Genomic DNA, 12,196 nt, shown 5'->3' with positions numbered 1-12,196 from the left:
TGGTGTAGTGCGTCCTCCTCACAGTGTTCAGCTAAAACTACAAGTTAGTGTAGTGCATCCTCTGAACAGTGTTCAGCTAAAACTACAAGTTAGTGTAGTGCGACCTCTGCACAGTGTTCAGCTAAAGCTACAAGTTAGTGTAGTGCGTCCTCTGAACAGTGTTCAGCAAAAGTTACAAGTTAGTGTAGTGCGTCCTCCTCACAGTGTTCAGCTAAAACTACACGTTAGTGTAGTGCGAGCTCTGCACAGTGTTCAGCTAAAGCTACCTGTAGAAAGTTGGTGGTGTTTTCCTGATCCTATCACTACCGCAGGCAGCTAAATAAGCTACAAGTTTGTTTTTTGCGAGCTCTGCACTGTGTTCACTTAAAGCTACCTGTAGAAGGTTGGTGGTGTTTTCCTGATCCTATCACTACAGCAGGCAGCTAAATAAGCTACAAGTTAGTTTTTTGCGAGCTCTGCACAGTGTTCAGCTAAAGATACCTGTAGAAGGTTGGTGGTGTTCTCATACTACAGGCAGGCAGTTGAATTTGCTAGCTGCAGTATCGTTTATATATATATATATATATATATATATATATATATATATATATATATTCCAGCTTAGTGCAGCTACAGGCCATTAGTATGTCTGGAAGGCCAACAAGGAGAGGCAGACAGTCACAAGCCAATATAAGAGGGCAAGCAGGCTCTGTGTCTAGAGGCAACAGTGCTGGTCGTGGAGACGGTGCATCCTCATCAGCACGTGGCCGTGGGGGACACGCTTGGTCTTTTTTTCAGGAGCTGGCCGTGTTGAGCCGCAACATGCGTAAGACTTGGTCGAGTGGATGACCAAGCCGTCCTCATCCTCCTCATCCTCTCTCACCCATGCTCAGGGTACTTTGTCTGGCAAAGCAGCTGCCAACGCGGCCTCTTCCCTCGGCTCAATGGCATCAGTGACTCCTTCCCTAGCTCCACCATGTCCTCCTGAGGAGCTCCTCGAACTGTTTGACCACAGTGTTGGGTACATGCTCCAGGAGGATTCCCAGTGTTTAGAAGGCTCTGATGATGATACTGAGCTAGATGAAGGCAGTAACGTGAGCACGGACAGAGGGGGTGCCCAAGAAGGACAGCAATCTGGCAGTCATGCTCCCCCTGCTGCAGCATACTGCCAGGTTTGCTCCAGTGATGAGGAGGGAGGGGATGATGAGGTCACTGACTCAACGTGGGTGCCTGATAGTTGAGAGGAGGAGGAGGAGGAGGCACATCACCAACGAGGCAGGATGCTCTCCAGGGGCCAGCCTAAGGGCAGCACACTGACTGCATCACACCCCAAAGCTCTGCATGTGCAGTGCGCTGCTGTCTCTGTGCGTTATTCCAAAAGTTCTTTGGTGTGGGCCTTTTTTGAGACGAGTGCATCAGATCGCACCGCTGCTATTTGCAACATATGTCTCAAGCGTATCTCGCGTGGCCAAAACATCTCCCGCTTGGGCACCACATGCTTGACCAGACATATGTTGACCTGCCATGCAGTTCGTTGGCAAGTGTATCTAAAAGACCCACACCAAAGAACAAAGAGGACCTCTCCTTGCTCCTCATCAGCTGAGATCTCCAACCCCACTATACCTTCAGTCCTCTCTGAGACCTGCACTGAGAGGAATGAAGGTGTAGAATTAGGTGTGTCACAGCCAAGTACTTGTGGGCAATCTGCTTTCGGTACACTGACGTCAGATTGTACCAGGCAAATTTCCCTGCCCCAGCTGCTGCACCGCCGAAAGAAGTTCACTCCCAGCCATCCACATGCCCAGCGGTTGAATGCTAGCTTGGCAAAATTGCTAGCACTTCAACTGCTGCCTTTTCAGTTGGCAGACTCTGCCCCCTTCCGTGAGTTTGTGGAATGTGCGGTTCCTCAGTGGCAGGTACCCAAATGCCACTTTTTCTCACGGAAGGCGATTCCGGCTCTCTACCGGCATGTGGAACGCAATGTCTTGGCCTCGCTGGACAGGGTGGTCAGCGGTAAGGTGCATATTACCGCTGACTCATGGTCCAGCAGGTATGGACAGGGACATTACCTAAGTTTCACCGCGCATTGAGTGACTCTGCTGGCAGCTGGGAAGGATGCAGGACAAGGTGCAGTAGTGTTGGAGGTTGTCCTGCCACCATGCCTCCAAAATGCCACTACTAATGATTGTGACACACCTCTCTCCTCCACCTCCTCCTCTTCTTCTTCCTCCATGGCCTCTTTCTGTGCCGTTCAAGGGGCTACGCAAGTATGCAGGCCAAAAGATGCCATGCGGTGCTTGAGCTGGTGTGCTTGGGGGACAGGAGCCACACTGGGGCAGAGGTTCTGTCAGCTCTGCAGGGGCAGGTTCAGAGGTGGTTGATGCCATGCCAACTTAAGGCAGGAATGGTGGTTTGCGACAATGGCACCAACCTCCTCTCTGCCCTCCGACAGAGACAAATGACTCATGTGCCCTGTTTGGCTCACGTCCTTAACTTGGTGGTGCAGCAGTTCTTGGGCAGGTACCCAGGCTTACAGGCTGTCCTGAGGCAGGCCAGGGAAGTCTGTGTGCATTTCCGCCGGTCATATAATGCCAGTGCTCAGCTGGCAGACCTCCAAAAGGAGTTTAACCTGCTCAAGAACCGCCTAATCTGTGACATGCCCACCAGGTGGAACTCAACGTTGGCCATGTTGCAGCGGCTGCACACACAGCAGAGGGCCATCAATGAGTACCTGTGTGACTATGGCACCAGGACAGGGTTAGGGGAGCTTGTTTTTTTTTTCCCCACGGCAGTGGGCCATGATCAGGGATGCATGCACTGTCCTGTCACCATTTGAGGAGGCCACGAGGATGGTGAGCAGTGACAGTGCATGCATCAGTGACACTGTCCCCCTTGTCCACCTGTTGGAGCACACGCTGTGTGGAATAATGGACAGGGCACTTGAGGCAGAACAGAGGCAGGAAGAGGAGGACTTCCTTACCTCTCAAGGCCCCCTTTATCCAGACAGTGTTCCTGCGTGCCCGCCGATCACACAGAAAGAGGACGAGGAGGATTGTGTCAGTATGGAGGTGGAGCCTGGCACTCAGCATCAGCAGCAGTCTTTAAGGGATCAGTCCCAAGAAACACATGGACTTGTACGTGGCTGGGAGGAGGTGGCTGCGGACCATGCCGTCCTTAGTGACCCAGAGGACTCCGGACCGAATGCCTCTGCAAACCTACGCTGCATGGCCTCCCTGATCCTGGAAAGCCTGCGTAAGGATCCTCGTATTCGTGGTATCAAGGAGAAGGACCAATACTGGCTGGCAACCCTCCTTGATCCACGTTACAAGGGTAAGGTTGCGGACCTTATCTTGCCATCGCAGAGGGAGCAGAGGATGAAACATCTTCGGGAGGCCTTGCAGAAAGGTCTGTGCAACGCGTTCCCAGAGACTGGGAGGTTACAAACTCCTGTTTATGGACAACGTGTTGCTGAGGCTTCGGTCAGTCCAAGAAGGAGCGGTGGAGAAGGTGGCCGTCTGACCGATGCGTTCAAACAATTTTTTGGTCCTCAGCCCCAAGGTATGATCGGTTCCAGCAACCATCGCCAGCGTCTGTTTTACATGGTGCAGGAATACCTAGGGGCAAGATCTGACTTGGACACCTTTCCCACCGAAAATCCTCTGGGTTACTTGGTCTTGAGGATGGATCACTGGCCAGAGCTTGCACAGTATGCAATTGAGCTACTGGCCTGTCCTGCATCCAGCGTTCTTTCGGAACGCACATTCAGTGCTGCTGGAGGCTTTGTAACCGATCACAGGGTGCGTCTGTCCACCAACTCGACTGACCTTCATAAAAATGAATCAGTCTTGGATCACCACCAGCTACCAAGCACCTGATGCTGATGTAGCCGAATATTTTTTTTTTAAATCTCAGATCCCTACAAAGACTGCCTATGCTGATGCTGAGTAATTATCCTCTTCCTCCTCAATGATCACGCTGATAGCTTGTAAGAACATTTTTGGTTCTGGGCGCCACCACCAGTGCCTAAGGCCCAATTTTTCAGCCCCTGTTTAACAGGGGCGTGTAATTACAATTTCTGATGCAATACTTTGCAGCAGGGCTAGTTTCTGTGTTCCAACTAGAGTATCTGTGAGGGGTTGCAGTGTTGTGGCACCAGTGCCTAAGGCCCAATTTTTCAGCCCCTGTTCAACAGGGGAATGTAATTACAATTCTTGTTCTAATATTTCACAGCAGAGCCCGTTTCTGCGCCCACCAAGAGCGAGTGAGGACAGTGTTGCGGCACTAGCACCACCACCACCAAAGGCCCAATTTTTCTGCCCCCTGTTCAACAGGGGCATGTAATTACAATTCTTGATCTAATATTTCACAGCAGGGCCCTGTGAGGGCCTTCAGTGTTGTGGCCACAACAACACCTAAGGCCCAAATTTCTGCTGAGTATATAGGGCAGGCCCCTACTTTCAAACATCCAACTTACAAACGACTCCTACTTGCTAACGGAAGGAGAAAACAGGAAGTGAGATGAAATCTACCCCTAGGAAGGGAAATTCTCTAAGAGTTAATATGGGAAAAACGTTTCTCCTTTCCACTGATGCTTTATCACCAATCCTTGTTTCACAAAAAAACCCACATTTTCAAAAAACATTTGTCATTGGGACAAAAAGTGAGGTGAAATCTTCTGAAGAGGAGCACAGACAGCAAAACAAATGTCACAGGGGTGATAACCCTTCCCTATGTTTTCCAAAAAGCTTAAAATAGATTTTTTGGCTGGAGCTAAACATGTTCAAAATGTACCAGTTCAAAATTACAACCAGATTCTACTTAACAACAAACCTACAGTCCCTGTCTTGTTTGCACCGCCTGTATACTGCTGTTTAGAGTATATAGGGCCTAGTGGCCCCATGCCTTTCCTTTTTTTAATTTAGGTGCAGGGTTCCCCTTAATATCCATACAAGACCCAAAGGGCCTGGTAATGGACTGGGGGGTACCCATGCTGTTTGTCTCACTGATTTTCATCCATATTGCCAGGACCCGACATTACATTAAAGCCGCAAGCAGTTTTAAATGACTTTTTTTCCTTTAAAAATGACATTTTGTGCAGAGACTGTTCTAAGCACGGGAAACACTTTACAGGCATACTATAGACACCCCCCCGGTACGATATTTAAAGAAATATCTCACTTTTTTTTTTTTTTACTTTAAGCATCATTAAAATCACTGCTCCCGAAAAAACGGCCATTTTTAAAAGTTGTTTTTGCATTGATACATGTCCCCTGGGGCAGGACCCGGGTCCCCAAACCCTTTTTAGGACAATACCATGCAAATTAGCCTTTAAAATGAGCACTTTTGATTTCGAACGTTCGAGTTCCATAGACGTCATAGATGTTAGAACATGGGGTTCTAACGTTCGTGCGAATTTTCGGTCCGTTCGCAGGTTCTGGTGTAAACCGAACCGGGGGGTGTTAGGCTCATCCCTATTCATGATGCCTGAGTTGAGGCCAGCTCAAGCACTACTTGCGTCAGCTATGGCTTGGGCCTTCCTGGCCCTTTGGCCTCCATCTGTGCACAAATGTGCATTCGCGATTCTTCGTACATGCGCACTGTGGGGGCTCAGACTCGGCAATGTTTGTATTCTATGTGGGGCTAGTGTACCATCCTATGCACCCTTGTAAGTTTTCCTTCTCCCCCCTTGGCGCTATATGTTTTTACTCAGCCAGTTCAGGTAGCTATTTATAAATATCTATTTGAGTTTCTGACCTGTTTCCCCTTCTGTCCTTTTTCCCTTCCTCCTGTTTTCCTCTTTCCCTTCCTTTTCATACCCCCCCTTTCCCTTTTTCCCCCTTCCTCATGTTTCCCCCCCCCCCCCCTTCTCCCCAAACCCATCCTTCCCCCTCCCACCCCTTCTCTTTCCCTCCCCTCCTCCTTCCCCCCTCTCTCTGGTTTTCATCTTCTCCTTTACATTTCCCTGGACCTGGGTACCTTTCCTCCCCTTTCATGCTTTCTCCCACAGTTTTCTTCTCCCCCCACCCCCCTTTCTTCCCTCATTTCTTACCATACATACGGAATACTGGTTCTTGTAAGTCTGATGACTATGAGAGAGTGATTACTGAGAGTGCCCATTTGCAACAACTTGAAATATACTGGGGATGATTTACTAAAACTGAAGCATGCAAAATCTGGTGCAGCTCCAGGTTTGTCTTTAAAGCTTAATTGAAGAAGCTGAAGTTAGAAGCTGATTGGCGACCATGCACAGCTACACCAGTTTCTGTGTTCTCCAGTTTTAGTAAACCCCACCTGTCTACTTATATTAAGGTCATACTAGACATGCTTTAGTGCCTAACAAAAGTCTATAAATCTTGTTACTTTCAAAATAATAAAGTATAGGGTGCAAGTATGATTGTTTAGAAATGATTGGACTTTTTCTGTTAAAACTACACTTGATTGGTATTCTTGATAACCAAAAGGATAGAAAAGAGATAAAACATTAATCAAAACAATCACAAATATTGTTTTCAACTCAAATACTATCTAATTGAGTACATTTAAAATATATGTGTAATGCCGTGTATTTTAATATGTTAAACTGTAATGATCAGCAATAGCTCAGTAAACCCAAAAGGAGTGTATATGCTTTGTAATCAGCATATAGTGATAAGATGCTTACCCTATATCAGCACATACAGCATGTATGGTTCAGAAGATAAGTCAGTTCTAATGGGTGGTTTGCAGTTTTCAGCCAATAGAAATGCATCTTGACTATTGTGAATGGTATCCTAATGCTTTAAAAACTGGCAAGATTTTCAGTTTAACGTGGACCTTTCTTGAGTTGCCAAGCTGATCTAACTTGTACTGTACCAACTCCCGATCATCACAATGAGTCTATCTGCAAGTGAGAAGGCTGCTGTGCTTTCCATAGTGGGAAAGATTGGATCTCAGGCCAGTGCTCTGGGCTCTGAGGCTTTGACCAGGTATGGTTCTTTGATTCTTGGTTATATGTTATATAAACAAATACAGTGTGCAATTTCAACTGGATGTTTAATGTAACAGCACAGGAGTTCTTAGGTTAATGTAACAAGTTAAACTTACAAACTTTTATTCATTACATGGGTTACGTCATTCTAGTTCTATGATCTATGTGTATAGTCTTTTTAAAAAACGAAGACACTACCGATAAAATTTTCTAACCTGTCCCTACCCTACAAAACTAAAAATTAGTTCTATGGGGAAGTCAAGCATCAATGAAAAGAGAGATAGATGTAAGTCATGGGTGCTCAACCTGTGGCCCTCCAGCTGTTGTGGAACTACAAGTTCTATCATGCCTTTGGGAGTAATGTTTGTAACTGTCAGTGCCTTGCAATGCCTCATCAGACTTGTAGTTCCACAAAAGCTGGAGTGCCACAGGTTGAGCACCCACAGTGTAAGTCAGGGATATGCAATTAGCGGACCTCCAGATGTTGCAAAATTACAAGTCCCATCATGTATCTGCCTCTGGGTGTCTTGCTATGCCTCATGGGACTTGTAGTTCTGCAACAGCTGGAGGTCCCCTAATTGCATATCCCTGGTGTAAGTCATTAGTGATTGCTACTACTGGTATTTTATATATCATACATTATGTACCATTTGTGTGCAAATAGTTACCATCAAGGCATGAAACAAAGAATCATTTTGTCTAAGGTCAATTTCTTGAAGGACAGCACCGTTCTTCTTCTGCTAGCTTTAACATCAGTGAAGGAATACAAATGTGATAACTTTACTTTCCTGGTGTTTATACAAACAGTAGCTAAAGGAAAAATGTGCTTACTAAATGCTTACAGTTTAACAGGGAATTAGTTATTTCTATATCCTACCATATTAACCACAGACGCATAATATCAGGTCAGAAGTGTGTGTGGTTAGATTTATTTCAAATTGTTTCCATGTATTAATATCTGTTTCTTTTTATTTTATTTTTGTTATGTTTAGGCTTCTCCTTAGCTTCCCCCAGACCAAGACTTATTTCACCCACTTTGACCTGACCCCTGGCTCTGCTGACCTCAACACACATGGTGGAAAGATTATTAATGCTCTTGCCAGTGCAGCCAATCACCTGGATGACCTTGCTGGCAACCTGTCCTCCCTCAGTGACCTGCATGCCTACAACCTAAGAGTGGATCCAGGAAACTTTCCTGTAAGTACTACTGAATATTTCTATACAATATACGTGACCAATATACTGTAAATTTTCTGTCAGTCTTTAGGAAAGTTGTCATGACAAACATAAAGGCTGTTATGGCCGACCCATCTACAAAAACTAGCTTCTGGTCTGTCATGATTATTCCCTACATTCAAGTTTTTTTATGAGTCAATAAAATGTGAAGTCAAAACTCTTGATATGCATATTATTTTTGGGTCAATAACTTGGAAGGTATTGAAGCCAGAGAGTAACCATTATAGGCAGGTAAGGTAAGGTAGTGTTGTATCCCTGGATTTGGAGAAGAGCACCTTCCACCAGATACTTTCATTGGGTACCTTTTAAAAGAAGCAGTTTGCTCTGTAACCTTTAAAGGAGAAGTCCAGCCTGAGCTCATTTGGCTGGGCTTCTCCTATGGGTCACAGGAGTGCAACTCGTTTTGCACTCCTGTGACCCACTTTCAGCAGAGAGCGGTCTGAAGTCCGCTCTCTGCTGTCATCATAGAGATCAGTCCAGGCACCACATCAGCTCGACTTTGTGAGTCTGGATCTGACAGGTGCCTGGACTGATGGCCGTCTCAGCCTCTCAGCGAGCCGCTGAGAGGCTGAAATGGCTGATCCCTGCCCCTCCACAGCTCAGGGATCCAGTGAGCGTGGAGGAGCAGAGCAGGAGAGCTGCTGATAGACAGGTAGCAGCTCTCTGCGCTGGGAGCTGAGAGAACCGAGCCATCAGCGATGTTTGATTGCTCGGTTCTCAGTGAAGAGGCTCCAGGGGACAGATGCAGCATTGGACAAATGCTGCATACACCTAGGTAAGTATGATTCTACAATAACCACCAAACCCATACTTCTCTTTTAAGACTACATTAAATTAAAAAAATGTAATTTCAAAAAGCAGTTTGAACATTACTGTCCTTATTAAATAATACAAGTGTGTCTATGTACACAAAAATAATATATCCTCTATTTCTCTTTGCAGCTGCTGTCTCATGTTATCCAGGTGGTCTTGGCTTCTCACTTCCCTGGTGATTTCACTCCTAAGGTTCAGGCTGCCTTTGACAAATTCCTTGCTCTAGTCTCTGCAGTCCTCACCTCCAAGTACAGATAAATCCACCCTGTATAACAGTCTACATCAGAAATTACAGAAAGTAAAACAACGTGCAATAAAGCGCTCTCTGGGCCCATTTCAGTTACAACTTAGTTGCAATGTTTTTTGAAAAGTATTTACTTCTGTAAATTGTCCATCAAATATAAATCTGTATCTATATGTACTCTTAAATAAAGCTGAAAATATTTTTCATTTCCGCCTCAACTGTATTATTATCTTTTTGTTTATTGATGGTTTAATATTAATGTATTCAGTTACTGTGTCTCTTTAAAAAAATCAGACCAGGGGCTTACTATTACTAACTCAGTCTCAGACTTTATTAGGTTGAATGTGACACCCATTATATAAATTTTTAAGCAAAACATTTGTGCTTGGCAAAATCTCCCTCTCTCCCTGATAGGAAGGGTGAACTTACTTAAAGGAGAAGCCCAGCCAAAGCTCATTTGGCTGGGCTTCACCTATGGATCACAGGAGTGCAATTCGTTTTGCACTCCTGTGACCGTTTTGATGTCACAGAAATCAGTCCAGGCACCACATCATCCCAACAATGGGAGTCTGGATCCACCAGGTGCCTAGACTGACAACCCTCTCAAACCTCTCAGCCTCTCAGCTCAGAGAGACTGAGACGGCTGCTCCCTGCCCCTCCAAAGCTCAGCGCTCTAATGAGTGAGCAGAGCAGAGAGCTGCTGATTGACAGTCAGCAGCTCTCTACTCGGGGAGCTGTGAGAACCGAGCCATCAGCGGTGTTCGATCGCTCAGTTCTCAGTGTAGAGGCACTGGGGGACAGATGCAGCATCGGACCGATGTACTGGAAGGTTTCAGTGAAAAGGGCACTACCCTTTTATGAAGCCACATATCTGAACAGGAGGGCGCTTCTCAAATTTGATAAGGTCTGGGGTGGATGGATGGCCTCACCTCTCACTGTATCAGAGTTTTAACCTTTTGTTAATGTTACCCTTTCTGTTCTATGAGACTTTTTGACATGCACCGCATCACCTCCGACACAGGCAATGTTCATATACATGTCCAATGTTATGAACTTCTTTTTTATGTACTATATGTTTTGTTTCATTTTTTGGGATGACTCATCGTATTGTAGTGAGCGGTCCTTGACAGTTTTATTAGACACTATGAGGGTCATTTACTAAGAAAAAGGCACTGCACCAGTACATACATTAATCGGTGTGCCGGGAAAAGTCAAAAATCGAACGTGCGAATCGGTGCACATTGAAGCACAAGTAGCGATAATAAATACCTGCATATCTAAACTGCAACTGTCGCTAGGTTAATTGCGGTTTTCTCATTGATAATAGTGCACACACAATACAATTGGTTAATTTCATCTCATTGGATGTGTCTTGCTAGGCAATTAGTAGGTGTTCTCAGTTAATTAACCCTTCTGATGCTAATCTCATTCCTATTACTTCTAATATATCTTTGAAATGTGTTTTTTTCTTTTTTTACCCAAATCTTTCAATACATTACAAAGAACAGGGAAGTGTTTCTAAACCTAATTAATTCATCTTTTTCAGATCTTGATCTTTAACCACTTGACCACTGGACACTTAAACCCCCTTAAAGTGGAGGGCCACCCAAAAAAAAAAGAAAATTGCACCAAAAATCTTAAAAAAAGAAAAAAAAAATATGTGAAAAAAAAGAAAAAATTTACTTACCTGAAACCCTTGTTGCTAGGCAGTCTTCCTAATCTGCCTCTTCCTATTCCGCAGCGCATAATGCTCCTCGGTGAGTGGCCCCGTTGCCTTCTGGGAACTGTGTGTGTGCAGTAGGAAACTGGCAGTGAAGCCGCAAGGCTCCACTGCCTGTTTCCCTTACTTAGGATGGTGGTGCCGGGACCCGAGAGCCGAGGGACAGGTCAGCCTTGGGCGACCGACATCGCGCGCACCCAGGACATGTAAGTCTACTTATTTAAAGTCAGCAGCTTCAGTGTTTGTAGCTGCTGACTTTAAAAAAAAAAATTTGCTGGCCGGAATCCTGCTTTAATAACCAGACCAATTTTCAGCTTTCAGTGCTCTCACATTTTGAATGACAGTTACTCAGTCATGCAACACTGTACCTATATGACATTTTTATCCTTTTTTTCACACAAATAGAGCTTTCTTTTGGTGGTATTTAATCACCGCTGGGTTCTTTATTTTTTCCGCTATAAAAGAAAAAAGACCGAAAATTATGTAAAAAATGCATTTTTATTAGTTTCTGTTATATAATTTTGCAAATTAGTAATTTTTCTTCATATATTTTGGCCAAAATTTATACCACTAAATATCGTTGGTAAAAATAACCCAAATTGGTGTATATTATTTGGTCTGTTTGAAAGTTATAGAGTCCAAAAGCTATGGTGCCAATATCTGAAAATTGATCACACCTGAAGTACTGACGGCCTATCTCATTTCTTGAGACCCTAACATGCCGGAAAAGTACAAATACCCCCCAAATGACCCCTTTTTGGAAAGAAGACATTCCAAGGTATTTAGAAAGATGCATGATGAATTTTTTGAAGTTGTCATTTTTCCCATAGTACTGCAGAGTATTGCAGGGTATTGCAGAGTATTGCAGAGTATTGCAGGGTATTGCAGAGTATTGAGGGATATTGCAGAGTATTGCAGGGTATTGCAGTGTATTGCAGGGTATTGTGGGGTATTGTGGGGTATTGCAGAGTATTGCAGAGTATTGCAGAGTATTGCGGGGTATTGCAGGGTATTGCAGGGTATTGCAGAGTATTGAAGAGTATTGCGGGGTATTGCAGAGTATTGCGGGGTATTGCAGAGTATTGCAGGGTATTGCAGAGTATTGCAGAGTACTGCAGAGTACTGCAGAGTATTGCAGGATATTGCAGAGTATTGCAGGGTATTGCAGAGTATTGCGGGGTATTGCAGAGTATTGCAGGGTATTGCGGGGTATTGTAGGGTATTGCAGAGTATTGCA

At 44.9% G+C, this 12,196-nt stretch overlaps 2 protein-coding genes across 2 annotated transcripts in view; one reads left to right on the top strand and one right to left on the bottom strand.

Annotated features, from left to right (window-relative positions):
• The window catches only part of RALYL (RALY RNA binding protein like), a 1,862,755-nt gene that overhangs the window by 882,834 nt on the left and 967,725 nt on the right, over positions 1-12,196 (bottom strand). The gene's annotated exons all lie outside the window — the stretch shown is intronic.
• Positions 6,783-9,445, top strand: LOC141145313 (hemoglobin subunit alpha-3-like). The gene is made up of 3 exons (XM_073631889.1): positions 6,783-6,944; positions 7,939-8,143; positions 9,125-9,445. Exons 1-3 carry the CDS (start codon positions 6,850-6,852, stop codon positions 9,251-9,253), a joined length of 429 nt encoding a protein of 142 aa, XP_073487990.1. The 5' UTR covers positions 6,783-6,849; the 3' UTR covers positions 9,254-9,445.

Source organism: Aquarana catesbeiana, linkage group LG05, assembly GCF_042186555.1.
Source record: "Aquarana catesbeiana isolate 2022-GZ linkage group LG05, ASM4218655v1, whole genome shotgun sequence".
Taxonomy (NCBI): domain Eukaryota; kingdom Metazoa; phylum Chordata; class Amphibia; order Anura; family Ranidae; genus Aquarana; species Aquarana catesbeiana.
The sequence above is the reverse complement of the archived record's forward strand: the minus strand, read 5'-3'. Positions and strand labels throughout refer to the sequence as shown.

What these genes read in the sequence shown, in the direction of transcription:
- LOC141145313 (XM_073631889.1), top strand. Translation starts at nt 6,850, where the DNA reads ATGAGTCTATCTGCAAGTGAGAAGGCTGCTGTGCTTTCCATAGTGGGA. An exon ending in GGCTCTGAGGCTTTGACCAG is followed by an intron (nt 6,945 to 7,938) that starts GTATGGTTCTTT and finishes TGTTATGTTTAG; the next exon opens with GCTTCTCCTTAGCTTCCCCC. An exon ending in TGGATCCAGGAAACTTTCCT is followed by an intron (nt 8,144 to 9,124) that starts GTAAGTACTACT and finishes TTCTCTTTGCAG; the next exon opens with CTGCTGTCTCATGTTATCCA.